Here is a 20,420-nt window from a genome sequence, read left to right as displayed (position 1 = left end):
GATTTTACGAGATATGGAAATAAAATTAGGGATTTAATTTTATGTTTTTTCAAATAATTCACCAACTTTTAAATTGACTAGCATATTATTTCTTTGATATGACATTTTATTATATTTTGTAAATACTTAGGTACACACAAACATGTAAATAAAAAACTTGAGCCTGTTTTTACCATGGATCCCTGATTAACATGGACCCCCAATTAATCTACCTAGCTTTGCCTCAATAATACACGCGGACCACTACAAAAGCTTCCTAACAGTTCTCCATGTCTATTCTTCCCGGATGCTATTTTCCATATGGCTGTCAGAAAGCTCTTAATCTTAAAATACAATTCTCATCACATCCCTTTAACAGACCCAAATTGCCTGAGGTATTAATACAATGACAAAATTCAACGTGGCAAATAAGGCCTCCATGACTTCTGGAACCTCATCTTTCTCCTCTATGGCTAATCTGGCCTTCAGTCATTTCTTCAAAAGGGTCAAGGTCCTTCTCATCTCTAGTCTCACTCGATGCTGTCCCCTCTTCACTGAATGCTGTTTACTGCTACTCTCTATCTGGTTAAATCCCACACTGGTACTGCAGAGCCCAAGCTAACTGATACAACTACTAGAAAAAAAGAAATCGTTTGGATTAAAAAAAAGAATCCCTTGATATGAGCACTAGATAAAAGGAAACTGGGATGTAGTAATCAGAGATCCATAGTAGAAACACACCCAAGTTTTATATATATATGTTTGTGTATACATAAATATTTATAAAATTTAATGTCATATCTAAGACATTTATTGCATTTATTCTATATATTCTCCTCGCTCAACTCTATCTTAGGTACACTATGAAAGCAGGAAGACGTGGGGAGGGGCAGAAGAGGGGAGATTAATTTCTCCCATTTATTTATCTTACTCTTCTGCCTTAGCCTGCTCTTTCAGCCTAAAAACAATTATAATAGAGAAGCACTCTCATGCTTAAAATAAAAGTAATAAAAGTGGTACCAGCCTATTCCATTTTGAACAAATAAGCTGCTAAGGCGGCTTTCCTAATTATGGAGTTGCTACAGAGAAAACTAAGTAAAAACAAACTTTGTTTAGAAATTAGTCAATTTTCATTGAAAGAGAAACCTAAACTTTGTAAAAGTTTAAAAAGGTTTTACCAACATTTAAAATAGTAATTCAACCTAGAATAGTATCTCCTTATGATAAAACCTAGAATAGTATCTCCTTATAATAAAACCGGTGTCTGTTTTTTTTTAAAAAAGTCATATGGATACGCAGATACTATTTCACATCTTCATCCATTTATCTCATCTTCAGAGGTCAATATGTATGTATACACCCTAGTATATACGGTATATAGTGAAACATGCTTTCATCAGAAGCAGAAGAGATGGTGCAAAACAAAGTAACACACAGAACAATAAAAACATTTTCAAAATGAATTTGGATGAGCAAATTTTTAAAACCAATATTCAATGTGGCAAGGGCACTGCAAGAAAGGTATTTTCATACTGGTTGGGGGTAAACTGGTAAAATCTTTCTAGCAAAGCGATTTCACAATCTATATACTAACAGTCTCCAAAATATCCCTCTCTTTAAGCCAATGATCCAATTTCTAGGTATTTTCCCTAAGAAATAACCAAAAGTATAAACAAACATTGATAATAAAAGGAGACACCTACGTGTCTGGCTCTGCTAAGGTTTTACAAATAGCAACCCTGAAACCATTTAACAGATAAGGAAAACTAAAGCACACAATATAAGTAACTTCAATAAGGTCACAGAGCTTATAAGCAGTTGAGCCAGGATCTGAACCCAGGCAATTCCACTCTATAGTAGACACTCTTAAACTACTATATTATGTTGCCTTTTTAGATAAAGATGCCCAATGTTTTATTTCCCAGAGTAAAACATCTGGAAATAAACATCTAACAAGCGAACAATGGTTGACTAAATTATCCATCCATAAAACTGATATTAAGCAGCATTAAAATATTTTTAAAAAATTACCGAGAGACAAATGCTTCTGATGTTACATAAGAACAGACTACATGGCCGGGCGCGGTGGCTCAAGCCTGTAATCCCAGCACTTTGGGAGGCCGAGACGGGCGGATCACGAGGTCAGGAGATCGAGACCATCCTGGCTAACACGGTGAAACCCCGTCTCTACTAAAAATACAAAAACTAGCCGGGCGAGGTGGCGGGCGCCTGTAGTCCCAGCTACTCGGGAGGCTGAGGCAGGAGAATGGCGTAAACCCGGGAGGCGGAGCTTGCAGTGAGCTGAGATCTGGCCACTGCACTCCAGTCCGGGCGACAGAGCGAGACTCCGCCTCAAAAAAAAAAAAAAAAAAAAAAAAAAAAAAAAAAAAAAAAAAAAAGAACAGACTACAAAACAATACTGTATATGTATCATGATCCCTATTAAAAAATACATATTCGTATACACATTAAGATAGCTACATAAGACATGCACATACAAATCTGTTACCTACAAAAATAAAACCTTAAATGAACACACACAACAAAATTTGTGAAATAATACAAACAAATTCAAAAGTAAAAACTGTTACTACTAAATATAAACTACTAATCTTTCACACAAAAGAATTTACAGCAACCTCGACATTCCCTCAACGGTACTGTTAGAACATAAAAGTTACAACAGCATTACTTACTCTTTTTATCTGTGGAGCTACTGAAATCTATACCACCAAGGCCTTCATTGCCTGCAGTTGAAGTAGCTGCTGTAGTTCCCAAAGTCAACCCTAAAGCATTCTGTCCAAGTCCTATAAATAAAACATCACTTATAAATTCCATTGGAAGACAACAAATTTCTTTCCTTACTGTTCAAAGGACTCTAATGCTTTTAAAGTTAGATTCTAGATTTTCTTCATATTAAGCATAATACATTTCTTCATATTAAGCAAATAACAAGAAACAAGTCTGGAGCATGTTTTGGTCAAAGACTGATACCCTTTCTTGAATGCAATGGTATATGTAGTTTGGATGATGCAATTTGTCATTATTAGAAGGGCCAGAATGTATATCAATTTAATATGTAGACATTCAATCTTTATTTGTTATAAAGGCGTTTTGTTAGAGAGGGTTTTTAAATCCTCTCTACAAAAGCAGTTTCAGTTGGTGTATTTTCAGGTGAATACATCTTGCCTTCCGAACACACTTCAGAACTGCATACTTTTAAGAGAGCCTAGTGTGAATTTGTAAGATTTGAATATAACATGTATTGAATATAATTTCATACACCCAAGTTCTTTTCACAAAACTTAAAAAACAGTATTAGAATTCATTTGTTTATTTAAATCTTCCCTCCCTGACAAAAGGAATAAAAAGGACCAGACTATGGTTAATCATAAGTCATTAATGTATACTCGTGAGTCAAGTAGCAAAATTTCAAGCATCTTGTGTTGATAAATCTGTATTTCTTTATTATTATTATTATTGTTTTTGAGATGGAGTTTCAACTTGTTGTCCAAGTTGGAGTACAACGGCATGATCTCGGCTCACTGCAACCTCCGCCTCCCCAGTTCAAGTGATTCTCCTGCCTCAGCCTCCCAAACAGCTTGGATTACAGGCATGCAGCACCATACCCGACTAATTTTGTATTTTTACTAGAAACGGGGTGTTTCACCATGTTGGCCAGGCCGGTCTCAAACTCCTGACCTCAGGTGATCCACCCGCCTTGGCGTCCCAAAGTGCTGGGATTACAGGTATGAGCCCCCGCACCCGGCCTAATAAATCTATACTTCTATAAGACCATGCATTCCTGAGCTGATATAACTTTTGTTCTTTTTAGAAAAAATGTTATCTCTAGATCAATTTACTGACTCCTTAAACAGGCTCTTCTTTGTTTTCTTATCTAGTTAGTCAATATTGAGAAAGAGGAAAATGCATTTCTAAAATACAGCTAATAGGTTGGGTGCGGTGGCTTATGCCTGTAATCACAGCATTTTGGGAGGCCGAGGCAGCCGAATCACTTGAGGTCAGGAGTTTGAGACCAGCTTGGCCAACATGGTGAAACCCCCATCTCTACTAAAAATACAAAAATTAGCCAGGCGTGCTGGCACACACCTGTAATCCCAGCTACTCAGGAGGTTGAGGCAGGAGAATCTCTCTTGAACCCTGGAGGTGGAGGTTACAGTGAACGAAGATCACGCCACTGCACTCCAGCCCGGGTGACAGAGCAAGACTCCATCCCAAAATAAATAAATAAATAAATAAAATATGGCAAATACATCCAATTATGTATGAAAACCATCATTTTATAATGTAGTTTTCATATTTAAAGGAAAATATGCAGATTAAAGAGAAAAAGTGATTTGTTCAAAGGGCTAAAATAAAAATAAGTACATTAAATATAAATATTTACTATTCTGGAGAATAAATACCATCAATTACCTGATGTTCCTGTGTTTGTACTCTGGAAAAGTGAACCTCCCAAACCAGCTAAGGCTCCCCCTAAAGAGAGGCCTGTTGATGCAGTTGTAGTGGTGGCTGTTGTCCCACCCAAATTATTTAGAGTAAATCCTGTGGATGCTATAAAAAAAAGAGATAGTAAGCTTTCAAAAGGCAACTTATTTAACAGCACCATAGAAAAATACAAATACAATGTTTTTAAAAACTGACATCCATGATAAAATTGGCTCTTTGGAAGAACTACTTGCTAAAGATAAAATTACATGGTTAAGAATAAAGAGAAACAGCAGCTTTAAAGCAAAAATCTGGGACAGAAATAAGGGCTTTGAGGAATATTACAATGGTACCAGGTAACTGATTCTAGACAGCAATATTGTCTTCAACCCAGGCCATCAACTTCACCTTCATATTAAATGAATCATAAGATAGGTGAAGTTTATGCCAAGTCTTTGTCTTTCCCTGTCACTAAATGGCTCCATGAAAACAAAGTCAATATTAACAGGTTTACATTTTACCTCTCTAGCCCTCTCCCCTGCTTTGCTCTTTAAATAGGGACTATCTCCCAAGACAGCCTCTCCTGCTTCAATGCTCAAAGTTTATTTATTTAAATTTTATTTTATTTATTAAATTATTTATTAAATTTTATTTATTTAAATAATTTTTAATTTTTAATAATTAAAAATTATTTTCTTTATAAATCAATAATTTCTGTAGTCAAAATCCTAAGTTATGTTTAGTAAAGGTGACTGACTATGTTCTCTAACCAGATAAAATTGAAATTTAACCATTGAATGCAACGATTTTTCATTCTACCTCACCTGCTGGAGTTGATGTCAGAGCAGACGAAAGAGTCAGACCGCTAGCTGAGGTAGAAGCAATAGGTAGAGCAAATGGTGTGGCAGATGCTGCAGGTTTGTTGAATCCTAAACTGAAGCCTGTTGTAGCTGCAGATGTAGTGGCTGGCGTTCCTATTTAAATAAATAAATAAGTAAACAAACAAAATTCTACTTTACCTGTAAGTGTTCTATTATACTGGTTTCAATACGGATCCCTAAAAGTTTGTGATACTACCTTTTGCCAACAGAAGGAGGATACATCTATGAGAGAAAATATGTAGAAGTAGAGACTAAACCATGGTGAACACAAAAAAGATGGCTCTTTAAGAAAAACAAAAGAATGGCCTGGTACAGTGGCTCACGCCTGTAATCCCAACACTTTGGGAGGCCAAAATGGGCAGATCACTTGAGGTCAGGAGTTCGAGACCAGCCTGGCCAACATGGTGAAACTCCTCCTCTACTAAAAATACAAAAATTAGTCGAGTATGGCGGTGTACACCTCTAACCCCAGCTACTCGGGATGCTGAGGCATGATAGTCACTTGAATCTGGGAGGGGGAAGTTGCAGTAAGCTGAAATCACACCACTGCACTCCAGCCTGGGAGACAAAAGACTCTGTCTCAAAAAAAAAAAAAAGAAAAGAAAAACAAAGCAAAAAAGAAAATCCAATCAATGTAATATACCGATTTTAATTCTACTCCTAGATTTACCTCTAATGCAGCATTTATCCTCCTCCTTTCCCTCTCAGCAGAAAAATGGTCCCTCCTCTCTAATACTTTAATAACCATTCTCTATTCCTTTCTTCTGGCCCCTGTGTCTCTGTCCGCCCCCAGCTATCTCCCTATTCCTTTTCAGCTCTTTTTTTTCTGTAGCTGTCTTTCCTCTGTTCATGTCTTAAATGACACTTCCTAGGGTTCCATTCCCACTTCCTTACTTCCCCAATGACTCACCCACTTTCATCATTTCAACTACAGGTGATTAAGTCTAAACTGACATTCACCTAAGTCCTCACTGTCTAGTTCTATCTTGATGCCCCTTTGGCCTCCTACATATCTCACCACAAAAACTTTTTGCTAAATCTCCAACCTTGCTCAGTTCAATTCCTCAAGCCAGAAACCAGTCATTCTTGACATCCCTTCTTTCTCCTGTACTCCATTAGTCACAAATCCTGTCGACTGCACTTCAGAAATATCCTGTACTACAAGTATCCTTAAAAACCTTAGCTTAGGCCACCTCTCTTAAGAACTACTACAACAGTATTTATTTCTCTGGTATCAGTCTCTTCTAACCTCTAATCTATTCTTAAAATTATCTTGGTTACCTCAAAAAAAAAAAAAAAAAAAAAAATGGCCGGGTGCGGTGGCTCACATCTGTAATCCCAGCATTTTGGGAGGCTGGGGCGGGCAGATCACCTGAGGTCAGGAGTTCAAGACCAGCCTGGCCAACATGGCGAAATCCCATCTCTACTAAAAACACAAAATTAACTGGGCGTGGTGGCACATGTCTGTAATCCCAGCTACTAGGGAGGCTGAGTGAGACAGGAGAATTTTTTGAACCTGGGAGGCAGGGGTGGTAGTGAGCCGAGATCATGCCATTGCACTCCAGTCTGGGCAACAAGAGCGAAACTCCGTCTCAAAAAAAAACAAAAAAAAAAACACCACCACCACCAAAAACAAAAACCCCCCACAAATATCCTGGTGATTCTGCCCAACTTAAGGATCCTATTAACTCTAGATTGTCTTTAAAATAGAGTTTAAAGGCATGACATATACCTCCCTTTCCTATCTGGTCCCAACCTGCTCCTCAAATCTCAACTCTGCCCACCATTTCCACCTCTGATTTCTAAGCTCCAAGAACAAAATATTTCGTATTTCCCTGAATGCTTTTATGACTGGGCCTTTGCATTTGCCAATCCTCTGTTTGAAATGCTTCTTGCCCGTAAAGTAAACCATACTGTTATCTTCCTCTCCCTTTCATGGTGCCTCTCCCACATCTTTTAGGAAATTTATCAGATTATACAAGAACATGTTAATATACCTGCCTAACCCTTCCACCTCACAACAGACTGTCTTGCTCCAACCCTTAGCAGTTCCCAATGTCATCATCAAGGACCATCCTCACTACCAGTGCCACAAGATAATATTCAATGTTCAAGGCATCATGTATACACAAGGCTGCATGGTTAGGAAGTAATAACTGCTCAAACAATATTAAGTAAAGAAATGTATGAATGACCTGCATTGACTTAACCTGAAATCACTGAGAGAAAAGAAGCCAGAAACGATGCTTCTAGATTGCCCTGATCACAACTAGTAAGTTCCTGCCAGAGTACAGTACTTTGAAATCATGTATGGGGTTGCAACCTCAGAAAACAAGACTCAGGCGTAGTGTGGCTCAAGTCTATAATCCCAGCACTTTGGGAGGACAAAGAGGGCACGCGGCTTCAGGCTAGGAGTCCATGACCAGCCTAGGCAACATAGTGAGACCTTGTCTCTACCAAAAAAAAAAAAAAAAAAAAAGCCAGGCGCAGTGGCTTACACCTATAATCCCAGCACTTTTGGGAGGCCAAAGCGGGTGGATCATTTGAGGTTGGGAGTTTGAGACCAGTCTGACCGACCAACATGGAGAAATCTTGCCTCTACTAAAAATACAAAATTTGCCGGGCATGGTGGCACATGCCTGTAATCCCAGTTACTTGGGAGGCTGAGGCAGAAGAATCGCTTGAACCCAGGAGGCGGAGGTTGCAGTGAGCCGAGATTGCGCCATTGCACTCCAGCCTGGGCAGTAAGAGCAAAACTCCATCTCTTAAAAAAAAAAAAAGAAAAATTAGCCGAGCATTGTGGTATGTACCTATAGTCCTAGCTATTTGGGAACCTCAGGGAAGATCGCTTGAGCCCAAGAGTTTGAGGTTGCAGTGAGCTGTGATGGTGCCACTGCACTCCAGCCTGGGCAACAGAGGAAGAACCTGTCTGATGGGGGGGAAAAGAAAGCAAAAAAGAAAACAAGAAGATTCACTTGCTTGTCTTTGTAGCCAATCCAGTCCAAAACTTTGGTGATAAACAGATGTGTTGTGTTTTCTGTTAATAACAGCTGTAGCATCCAAATGAAGTCTGCCAATCCTTATTTTAAAACTCAATTTAAGGGCTTCTAAATGTTCTTTCATTTCCTTTTCCTTTCCGTTCACATTGTTTACTGCCATCCAGATTGAAAGCTGGCTGAAACCCTAGTTATTCACATTCCCTTTAGCATAACACTACAGAAGGTATTATGTATTTGGATATTAGTTCAACACCCTCAATTTTTTAAATAACTAAAAGCCCCCAAATATTACCTAAGGCCTCACAACTATTTTAGAGGCTTACTTCCAAAATTTCTGGCTTAAAGTTTGGTGTTTTTTCCACTAAATGAAGTCAAATGACTGAAAAAAGTAATATGAAATAAACTTCCACATTAAAAACAATTTCTGCATTTAAAATACTTTTCTGAATTATAAAAGTACTCTACAAAGTCATTCCTTTTTTTCACTACTCAAATACTGAAAGGTTCTCTGATAAGTCACCATCTGTGATACACACACTTTTTTCTATACCCCAGCTCTGTGAGATATTAGAAGAGAGAAGAGTAGAAAGATCACTCAATTTATTAAAATTATTAGAAGATCACAGAGCTGGGATCTTTCCTCAAAAATTCTTACCCAGAGTTAATCCTGTAGTTATAGTTGTTGCTATTCCTGGGGACAAAAAGAGAAATAAAATTTAATCATCAATGAAGATGACATTCTTTTGGTTTACTCGTCATAAGGCAAAGACTTAAAATCACCCTCAGGGAGTGACAATACTTCTAATTAGAACAATACATATCATAGTATCTGCCACCATAACCACTAATCACGCATTTTTCCCATAGCACTGGTTTTCATATTACAAGCTGTGCATAATTTGATTAAGGAATAAAATTTATAAAATGCAAATAACTATTGCTTATAACAAAATTAAGCAAGACCAGAAAAAGCAACTCCAAACAAAATGCTACACTGAGCTGTCTCAAGCAGCTCACTGACTAATCTGCTCATATTTATTCCTGTCATTCTCCATTTTATAGATGTGGCTGTGAAATGTGCTGCACTCAAAGCTGGAAGATCAATGCAAAAAGTAGTAAGAAAACAAAGTATTAGAAAATAAAGGGTAAATAAAGAAGCAAACTTTTTAAATGGTCAGCTCCAGTGAAACACTATTTTTCCAGCTGTATTAAAAACAAAAATTTTCCATTGTTTTCGAAACCTTCAAGTCCTTTATCTATTGCCCTCTTCCCACTTATATGTTTTAATAATGCGAAAATGTAAAACATCTCTTAGGAATGTAAATTATAGACCAGACATGGTAACTCAGGCCTACAATCCCAGCACTCTGAGAGGCCAAGGCAGGAGGATCACCTGACCTCAGGAATTTAAGACCAGGAGGAGACCCCTTCTCTACAAAAAGTAAAAAAAAATAAAATAAAAAAAAAGAGCCAGGCGTGGTGGTGCACACCTGTGGTTCCATCTACTCAGGAGGCTGAGGTGGGAGGATCACTTGGATCCAAGAGGTTGCCAGGCTACAGTGGGCCATGATCATGCCACTGAACTCCAGCCTAGACAATAGAGCAAGACTGTGTATCCAAAAAAAAAAAATGTAAAATATGTTACAGTAAGGGTGCTCATTATCTCATGTATGTTAATGTTCCAAATTGATAAAGCTGGCTTAAACAACAATCTTCACTAAGGAAAAACTCTACATTATACAATCTAAAAATTTAATGTTTGTATGTTTTCCTTCCTTCCTTCAGAGTAGATGACAGTCACTGATCGGGCCTATATCACTAGCCCTTAATTCCAATTCCTTGTATTTCTTTTCATCTTAGTATTTACCATTTTTTAAGGTCTACTCCCAGTGATGATCCTTGTAAACGGAGATACAGGACAGAATTTAGGAAAGAATATCCCAAGCCTACTCTCTGACAATGTGGTCAGATCCTCCTCACCTGTATTTGTTCCTCCTAGAGTGAATCCAGTGGCAGGTTTAGATCCAAAGAGCCCGGTTCCAAAACCACTTGAAGCAGCAGATGTAGTTGCTGGAGTTGCAGTACTTCCAAGATTTCCAAAATTGAGCCCCACAGAAGGGTTGCTTATTTAAAAAAACAAAAACAGAACAAAAACTACATGCACAAAAGGAAGTCTACTAGAGCCAATATTTACTTAAGAAAAATAAAAATTAACTCTTCAAGATAGTTTCATTCACGTAACGTATCAAATACATTGTCATAGGACCCAAAAATAAAAATAAATTTACCTTTAACCCACCAAGTTCAAACACGTTTCTGTTCTTCCTTAAAAATAAATCCACATGTAAACGTAGTCTTAAAAAATACAATACTACCAGATTTCAGGCTGGGCGTGGTGGCTAATGCCTGTAATCCCAGCACTTTGGGAGGCCAAGGCTAGTGGATCACGAAGTCAGGAGTTCCAGACCAGCCTGACCAACAGGGTGAAACCTTGTCTCTACTAAAAATACAAAACTTAGCCGGGCATGGTGGTGACATGTGCCTGTAATCCCAGCTACTCAGGAGGCTGAGGCAGGAGAATCGCTTGAACCCGGGAGGCAGAGGTTGCAGTGAGCCGACATAGTGTCACTGCACTCCAGTCTGAGTGACAGAGCGAGACTCCCTCTCAAAAAAAAAAAAAATACCAGATTTCAAGAAAAGCAGTCTACAGCAATAAGGATTTCAGATCTCAAGGTAATCGTAAGTAAGGATCACAATTATTCTGCTTTCACCAATCTTTGAAACCTAGCATATTTTAAAATGGCCATAGAAAAGTGATTTTAAGTTATCTTCACTAGCTCTCCGTTGCCACATTACCACATTCATAGGGCAATGTGGGGTTGGGGAGAGCTCATAGTTAGGGATTTTACCACCAAAAAAAGCAAAATAGAAAAACTAGTGGGCACATTTCCTGGCAAAACTTAAACGCAAAGCAAAATCACCGTGTCTCAGGATCATGTGTTCATTAACAGAAACTCTTCAGAGAGCGTTGGAAAGCTTAAAAAAAGAACAGCTGATAAAAGCAAGTGAATGTGAACAAAGTTCACAACTTTTCAACTACCCTTATCAAAACTCAGAGGTTCAGATTTGCTAGAAAAAGGTGGGAAGACAAATTGTGAAAGCAAGCAAAGTTTGACAAGTTGGCACTTCAAAAATTATGTAGGAGAGTTAAGGGAGATTATATAGCATAATGGGGAATCCTCTTTATCGTACATATTTATTACTTCCTTTGCTGCTCTTCCATAAAGAGTAATCACCATGGGAGAACCCAGTATCATTTTTTAAGTCTCAAAATCTCTAGCAGCAGTAGTGTGGTTGGTTCCAGTACCAGTTCCCCCAAGTTATGGTACTTGTGTGCCATTCCTTAACCTTTCTGAGCCTCTATTTCCTCATCTGCAAAATAGGAATTAACAGTACCTACTTAGCGTAATTTTTTTTTTTTTTTTTTGAGACGGAGTCTTGCTCTGTCGTCCAAGCTGGAGTGCAGTGGCGCGATCTCGGCTCACTGCAAGCTCTGCCTCCCAGGTTCATGCCATTCTCCTGCCTCAGCCTCCCAAGCAGCAAGTAGCTGGGACTATAGGCGCCTGCCACCACGCCCAGCTAATTTTTTGTATTTTTAGTACAGACAGGGTTTCACCATGTTAGCCAGGATGGTCTCGATCTTCTGACCTCATGATCCGCCCGCCTCGGCCTCCCAAAGTGCTGGGATTACAGGCATGAGCCACTGCGCCTGGCCAGCAGAATTTTTTTTTTAAATATAAGACTTCAGAAATTGCACAGGATGAATTAACTTCAATAAATGTTGTTATGACTGTTATCATTATGGATACTTATAAATTCAACTAAATATATTATGTACAAGGCGTTATGCCAGGAATAGCAAGGAAGCAGAAAGATGACCAAGTCCCTAGTCAAGGAACATGCCGTTTACCAGGGGGAAAACAACACAAATAACTGTACTCCAAGCCAGAAGAGTTTCTCCAAGTGACTTGGGTCTGGGTGCCTTCAATTGCATAACCAGCTTAAGAAGCCACTCAGATTTTTGCAAACATTGGGGGACAAGGAGGAAAGGAAATACTCAAGCAGTAGATCATTCAAGCAGCAGAAATGTACACACCTTCAGTAAGTTTACAATTACTATAAGGCAGATTATAATCAAGTGCCAAATGATGGCAAAGAGATACTGCACAAGTTTGAGGCAAAGAGCTAACCACTGTAAGGGGAACAGAGACGGAGGAGCCTATTAAGGGGCAGAACTTGAGGTGTGCCATCCATACTGAGTAGGTAAAAGGAGAGGAAGTACTTAGTTCACCGCTGATCTTTAAAATGTGTTTGTGTGCACCTTCGGTGTATAAAGGTGAGGTGGGAGACAAAGTAGTGCTGCAAGCTCTCACTAACAATTAAAACACAGATCTTGACCAGACCGGGTGGCTCATGCCTGTAATCCCAGCACTTTGGGAGGTTGAGGTAGGCAGACTGCTTGAGCCCAGAAGCTTGAGACCAGCCTGGGCAACATGGTAAAAGTGTCTCTACCGAAAAAAACAACAAAAAACTTCCACAAAACAAAAATTAGCCAGGCGTGCTGAAGCATGCCTATAATACTAGCTACTCAGGAAGCTGAGGTGGAAGAATCACTTTAGCCCAGGAGGTGAAGGTTGTAGTGAGCTGAGACTGCATCACTGCATTCCAGCCTGGGAGACAGAGCAACGCCGTCTTACAAAAAAAAAAAGCCCACAGATCTTCAAACATTTAGTCTGAATTTAAAAGGTATTATTAGGCCGGGCACGGTGGCTCAAGCCTGTAATCCCAGCACTTCTGGAGGCCGAGATGGGTGGATCACGAGGTCTGGAGATTGAGACCATCCTGGCTAACATGGTGAAACCCCGTCTCTACTAAAAAAACTACAAAAAACTAGCCGGGCGAGGTGGCGGGCGCCTATAGTCCCAGCTACTCAGGAGGCTGAGGCAGGAGAATGGCAGGAACCCGGGAGGCGGAGCTTGTAGTGAGCTGAGATCCGGCCACTGCACTCCAGCCCAGGCGACAGAGCAAGAGTCCGTCTCAAAAAAAGAATACATAAATAAATAAATAAATAAATAAATAAATGGTATTATTAAAAACACATTGCTACAACCAAAACTAAGTGAGATATGATATCACACACACAGAGACCTGAGTGTGACAAGCAAAAGAATATAGTATGCAATAGCTATACCCAGATAACATAGGTACAACCATAAAAGGGGCATATATGCCAAAATATTTAGCTTCGCTGTGGGTAGTCTGATCGTATTGTTATTTCGAAACTGTTGTGTGTATAATGTGGAGTAGAAACAAACGAGTATCTAGGGGATACTAAACCATTATTGGCGGCTGGGCGCAGTGGCTCACGCCTGTAATTCCAGCACCTTGGGATGCCGAGGAGGACGGATTACCTGAATCAGGAGTTTGAGACCAGCCTGGTCAACATGGTGAAACCCTGTTTCTACTAAAAACATCAAAAAAAAAAAAAATTAGCCTGATGTGGTGGTGTGCCTGTAATCCCAGCTATTCGGGAGGCTGAGGCAGGAGAATCGATTGAACCCAGGAAGCGGAGGTTGCAGTGAGCCGAGATTGCGCCACTGCACTTCAGGCTGGGTATCAAGAGCAAGACTCTGTCTCAAAAAAAAAAAAAAAGGCCAGGCACAGTGGCTCACTCCTGTAATCCCAGCACTTTGGGAGGCCGAGGCAGGTGGATCACGAGGTCAGGAGATCGAGACCATCCTGGCTAACACGGTGAAACGCCGTCTCTACTAAAAATACAAAAAAAATTAGCCGGGCGTGGTGGTGGCACCTGTAGTCCCAGCTACTCAGGAGGCTGAGGCAGGAGAATTGCATGAACTCAGGAGGTGGAGCTTGCGGTGAGCCAAGATCACGCCACTGTACTCCAGCCTGGATGACAGAGCAAGACTCCGTCTCAAAAAAAAAAAAAAAAATACATACATACATATATATATATAAAATAAATGTCTTGACAACATAACTGAAGATATTATGAAATATTACATAATGAAAGTTGAAAATACTGCCAAAGAAACACATCGAAATGAAATTTTATCACAAAAGCAAAAGAAATTTTGGTGTCAGTGAAATTTACTAAATTCAAAGCTACCCTAGACTTGACCAATCATTGCCTCAAACCAACGTTATGTGCCAAGCACTTGACAGGATGTGATGTATAAAAACCAACTTGACTCAATCACATCAGGAATGTTATTTTAACTTGCCCAGCTTGCCCTAATGCGGACTTGGCAGCTAACATAATAGCTAACATTTACTGAGCACTTAGCAAGTGCCAGACTTGACGCTAAATATTCAAATGCTTCATCTCACTCATCAACTCAGGTAACCCACTCCTTTTCCAGATGTGAGAACTCCCCTAAAATGACGGACCTCAAGACATCAAATCACCAGGTGGCACTAGGGGCTGTCAGGCCTCCCAACCAGCACTAACAAATTTATGTCAGACTGTCTCCTCTTTCATTAATTTATCCAAGCCTCTCTAAAACTTGGGTAATTTTTTATAACTTATTACTAATAACTCATTTGCTCAGTCATTCAAATTGTTATTAAAGCCCTTTTTCTACGCCAGACACTGTCCTTGGGACTGAGGAAAGAGGTGGTAAGACTCAGACCCTGCCCTCAGGCAGTTTCTAGTCAGTGAGAGACACAGATATTAATTATTCTAGTGCTGAGATCTGACAACAAACAAGTTAACAATAAATACAACAAACTGATTACATTTTGTGATCAGCACTCTAAGAGTATTAGGAGAATGGAAATCTCCCCTAGACCGACAGGTCAGAAAAGGCCTCTCTGGGGAAGAGACCATTTGATACTTGCAAGGAAGGGGCTGGCAAAGTCCACTTGAAAAGAGAAAAGGTCATGTTGCTAGGACAGGCTTTCTCACACTAAGATCAGGACCGTGAGAGAAGTATAAAAATTAATTCAAGTCATCAACAACATTAAAAAAAAAGAAATAGAATAGAAAACATCAAAGTGCATCCCATGAAGTAGGGGTTAGTATCTTTCTCCGAAACTTTATTTCAGTTATTTGTGTGCAGGTAGTGGTGTACCGGCTGGTAGTTGCGTGTTTGTTTTTAACAGTGGGTCTGGATACCTAAAATAAAAAGACGGGCTCAAGATGAGTACCCAGAGGTTCCAGCAGAAGTGGACCTTGCAGACTATGGTAAGTTTTTTTGTCTGTTTTTTTTTAACTTCACTCTAAAGATAGCGGGAAATGATTAAACGGGGAGCAATGAGAATTTTTTTTTTTTTAAATTACTCTGGCTACAATGTGGCAGAACAGATTGAAGAAGTTGATTGGAGTAGTTTTCATCTAAAACAAGAAAGACAGCTGGTTAAAAATCTGACAAGAATCAGAAGTATTTTCCTAAGAATGTTAAGGATCAAGAGAGCAAGACTCTTAATATCTAAAACAGAGCCCTGCACATGGGAATCTGTCCAATAAATATTTGTTCCATGAATGATAATAGCCTGAGCAGGGTGGTGGAACTGGAAATAAAGACACACGGAAATGGCAAAAGTAAAATTATTAGGACCTGCTGTTGAGCGAGTAGAGTAAGAATAATGGAAGTACGGATGAAAATTCAAATTTCTGAATTGACTGTGTAGCCTGTGATTCCTCCTCCCTCCCTTTTTAAACTGCAGGTCATGCTTAAGTTTTTGCCTTTTAAATCTACAGCCGCATCTTTTAAGCTTCAGGAAGTATCTTGTTGACAGTGTGCACACTCCTTAACTTTATGAACCCCTCCACCTTTATCTTTTAAAAAATTGAGTTCTAAAGCTTAAATCTCTCATTAAAATAAATGTCTCACCACTTTGTCTCCTTCTGGACAGTTGTTTTTGTCGCCACCTGGACTAACGGGTTGCACAAAAACGAGGAACATGCTACCTACGTTTTGAAATTTAAGTAAAAGACAATATTGAGTTATTACAACACTCTTGCGTCAGATATACTAATCTGCACATACTGCACAAAATTACCACTAAAAAACACTGCAAAAAAGTGTTTCTTGTTGTTGTTTTAAAACAGGTAAGGTCCCATGTGGCACAGAAGCTTGAAAAGCTAGTTAAAAACAACCACAACGTTATTAAAACACTAATATCCAAGACCGCAAATGCTGCAATGAAACTGGAATTATCTATCATAAAACTCCACAACATGCTATAATTTCATTCATTCATTCAACGTTCATTCTACGCCTAAGACTGACGCATCGCTAAAGCTCCGGGGAAGACCCCCAGGCCCCTCCAAGCAGTCAAGACCCCACTAGGTCCAAACAATGCCTGAACTATACGTGGATTCTGGAAACCTCACAGCACAAAACCCATCCCGCCCTCCACTTCACCAGGCCGCGCTGGGCCCGGGGACCGCGGCGAGCTAGAGGCCTACGACGCCGGGCGGCTACATTTAGGTGCTTCTCTCCAGCCTCACCGGGAAGGAAGCAGCGGGAAGAGAGAGGATGGGGACACCAAGGGAGCTTTGCGGGGGTGGGGCTCGGGGGAAATCCGGCCCAGCAAGGCGAGAAAGTGCGGTTACCTAGACGCTCCCGTTCCGAAGGAGAAACCGCCGCCTGTGCCGGTCCCGCCTGCGGCCACGGTGGTGGAGCCCAGAGTCCCGGACCCGAAGGAGAACCCTGTGGACATGTCTGCCCGGGGCGCGACGCCGTCAGCAAGATGAAAGGGCTCTGGGACACTTCTCTCGTCTCAAAGCCGAGGCGGGCCGGGGAACATCTCTCTCGCCCGGCACCGACCTGGCGGGAACTTCCAACCCCAACGGCAGCGAAGATAAGGCTGAGGGGGTGGAGCAACCACGCAAAAGTACGCCCGTCGCTCGCCGCGCGCACGTAGTCCGCCGGAAGTGAAACTGCCGCGCAGGGAGCCCTGGGACGCGAGTGGCGGGGGGGGGGGGGGGGTCGGCGAGCCGCGCAAGGCACCCCGGGACCAGGTGGCATTGGCGCACGGCTTAATCTCTTAAAGCAGTAGGCTCCCAGAGTTTAAAAACAGTGAAACCATTTCTGTCATTTTTTAGTTCTTCTATCGTAGCATCCGTACTGACATAATCTGCACAATAGAGTGATGAATGTCAATTACTACTCATATGTAGCCTCCTGCCAAAAATGATGCTCAGCATCGCAGAATCGGGGAGGTCCCTCCTAAGCATCTCCTAGCTCCCCACACAGAAAAGGAGGCGGCTTCGGGCCTTCGTTGGCTGCCGCCCCATCTCTAAGAAGGAAGGGGAGCGTGTCTGCTTCCTGAGGGTTCGGAAATCAATCGAAAATAATCCGTGCAACCGTCCGACGACGTGAGCCCCACCCCTGCGCCTCAGGCCAGTTGGACGCCGTTCTTGGGAGCCCGACGCGCGGCCCTGAAGTGGGTCCAGAAGAGCGTCCCTGGCGTCGGTGGGGTGGCCGGCTGTGGTCCTGGCGCCCAGAAGTGGCCAGGCCCGCGGGATTTCCTGGCATGCGGTCAAGTCCACAAACACCGTCCGCGCATCCTGATGCGGGAGGGCGGGACCTTGGGCCGAGCGCGGGTGGCTGCGCCAGAAGGACGCTGCACGGCTGTAGGGCGCTCGGACACACCGTGTGCTGCAGGCACTGTGAAGTGGAAGTAACCGGTTAGGAAACGCACAGGAACGTGTACGAGAGAAGGCGAAATGTGAAGGGGAACTTACATTTCTAGGGTAACTCAAGAAAAATTCGCGTTTAAGGAGAACCTGTCTGGCGAAGCGTCGGGAAAGGCTTCCTGGTGGTGGTGCATTCGAGGGTTGTTATCACAGTGTTCGTTTTTATTTTTCCTTCAGGAATTGTTCTATTACTCCCCCAAATGGTTTTCCTACTCGTGATCTCTAACAAAATCCATCCCATAAGCAACCCCCGGATTTATGATCTAAAAAGCCCAGTGGCTCTTTAGTCTGGCACTTGATGACCTCCGTATGATGAGTCTTTCTAACCTCATCTCCGTAATTCGGTAATTCAGTACTTTAATCTTGCGTTGAGCTTGGGCATTGCCACCAGCTGTGGACCGAACTATTTCCCTCCTCCCCCAATCCGTATGTTAAAGCCCTACCCCACCCCGATATGTTGGTATTTGGAGATGGAGCCTTTGGGAGGTAATTCAATTTATATGAGGTCACCCGGGTGGGTCCCCCATGGCTAGATTAGTGCCCTTAAGAGAAAAAACAACAGAGTTTGTTCTCTGTGTGCCATGTGAGGACAGAGCAAGAAGGGGCTTTCACCTGGAACCCAAACTGCCCCATCTTTATCTGGGACCTAGCCTCCGGAATTGAGAGAAGTAAATGTTGTTATAGCCACCTCAGTCTATGGTATTTTGTTACATCAGCCAAGCAGACTAATACACCACCTCTGTGTTTGTGTAATTAAAAAGAAACATGGACATTTTATTTTATTTTTTAATTTAATTATTTTTTAAATTTATACTTTATTTTGAGATGGAGTCTCGCTTTGTTGCCCAGGCTGGAATACAATGGCCTATCACTGCAGCCTCCGCCTCCTGAGTTCAAGCTATTCTCCTGCCTCAGCCTCCCGAGTAACTGGGATCACAGGCGCACACCACCACGCCTGGTTAATTTCTGTATTTTTTAGTAGAGATGGGGTTTCACCATGTTGGCCAGGCTGGTCTCGAACTCCTGGCCTCAAGCGATCTGCCCATCTCGGCCTCCCAAAGTGCTGGGATTACAGGCGTGAGCCACTGCACATGGCCATAACATTTTAAACGTCATGGAGGTCATAATGGGGATGATAAAAAAAAAAAAAAAGGATCTATTTGGATTAAGATATAAATAAAAACTTCATAGTTATCGAACAGGAGGCAAAAATAAAAGATTGTTGTGAGTTTTAAAGCTTCCGTGATATAGAGAATGCTATTTTCAGTAATGGCTATAGAATGGTCAGTAAGAGGATTGTTCACATGAAGTCTTCCTTTTGACTGAAAAAAGAAAGATGCACATGATTTTTATGGGAAGATAGAAAGGCACTCCCTATGTCTTTTGATTTTCTCGTGTATTCTTTCCAAAACTTTTGAAGAATATCAACCTACAATTAGTAATAGCAAAATGGCTGGCACTTAAGAAATATATGTTAATGAACAAGACTTGTAATATTCTCAGGAAGGAAAGAGCATGTAAAAATATAGGAACTAATATGTTCATAATAGGGGAAACTGGGTGTGAGGAATATGAGCACTCTGTGTAATTAATAATTCCGTAAATCTATAACTTTTTTTTTTTTTGGACAGAGTCTCTGTCGCCAGGCTGGGGTGCAGTGGCTAGATCCTGGCTCACTACAACCTCCGACTTCCTGGTTCAGGCAAGTCTCCTGCCTCAGCCTCCTAAGTAGCTGAGATTACAGGCACATGCCACCGTGCCCAGCTAATTTTTGTATTTTTAGTAGATGGGGTTTCACCATGTTGGCCAGGATGGTCTCAATCTCCTGACCTCGTGATCTGCCTGCCTTGGCCTCCCAAAGTACTGAGATTACAGGCGTGAGCCACCACTCCCAGCCAAATCTATAATTGTTTTAAAGCTAAACGTTTATAAAAGAAATAAAGGAAATCTGACTTAGATTAAAGTTCGGGTTTTGGGGGAAGCCATTCCAATTAACAAGCAAACTATCCTTTCAACTTTGTTTTATCAACATTTTAGTGTAGCATTTCTTGCCTTGTATCTGACAGAATAGTTTTAAGTTATGCTACAGTAATAAATCCCCAAATCACTCAAGGAGGAGCACTGCAGAGACAAAATCTGGAATATCTGATGAGCAGTATTGCAATCTACCACTAGATGCACCAAGTATAAGACTAGATCTCAGAGATCCCTTCTCATCTCATATACCTTGTATTGCTTGTCCTATTAGTGAAGAAAGAAATTACATCCTTACATTCGACCGAAATGAAACTCCAAAGAAAGCAGTTTTCATTAAGCTCAATGGTTTGGTTAGTGAATTGAAAACAGTAAAATAGCAGTAACTGAGCATTATGCATACATAAGCCTGAA

General features: G+C 41.0%; 1 protein-coding gene across 1 annotated transcript in view; it reads right to left on the bottom strand.

The window, feature by feature from the left end:
* The window catches only part of NUP58 (nucleoporin 58), a 42,338-nt gene extending 25,035 nt beyond the window's left edge, over nucleotides 1-17,303 (bottom strand). Inside the window, exons 1-6 of the mRNA XM_010360177.2 lie at nucleotides 16,947-17,303; nucleotides 10,289-10,431; nucleotides 8,964-8,999; nucleotides 5,253-5,402; nucleotides 4,417-4,554; nucleotides 2,676-2,786 (exon numbers count right to left, since the gene is read on the bottom strand). Of these exons, the coding sequence (XP_010358479.1) occupies nucleotides 2,676-2,786; nucleotides 4,417-4,554; nucleotides 5,253-5,402; nucleotides 8,964-8,999; nucleotides 10,289-10,431; nucleotides 16,947-17,053 (685 nt within the window). The 5' untranslated portion in view covers nucleotides 17,054-17,303. The remainder of the gene's footprint in view (nucleotides 1-2,675; nucleotides 2,787-4,416; nucleotides 4,555-5,252; nucleotides 5,403-8,963; nucleotides 9,000-10,288; nucleotides 10,432-16,946) is intronic.
* Nucleotides 17,304-20,420: the final 3,117 nt, after the last annotated feature.

This window comes from Rhinopithecus roxellana, chromosome 18, assembly GCF_007565055.1.
Source record: "Rhinopithecus roxellana isolate Shanxi Qingling chromosome 18, ASM756505v1, whole genome shotgun sequence".
Taxonomy (NCBI): Eukaryota; Metazoa; Chordata; class Mammalia; order Primates; family Cercopithecidae; genus Rhinopithecus; species Rhinopithecus roxellana.
Note: the sequence above shows the minus strand (reverse complement) of the source record. Positions and strands in the feature narration are given on the sequence as shown.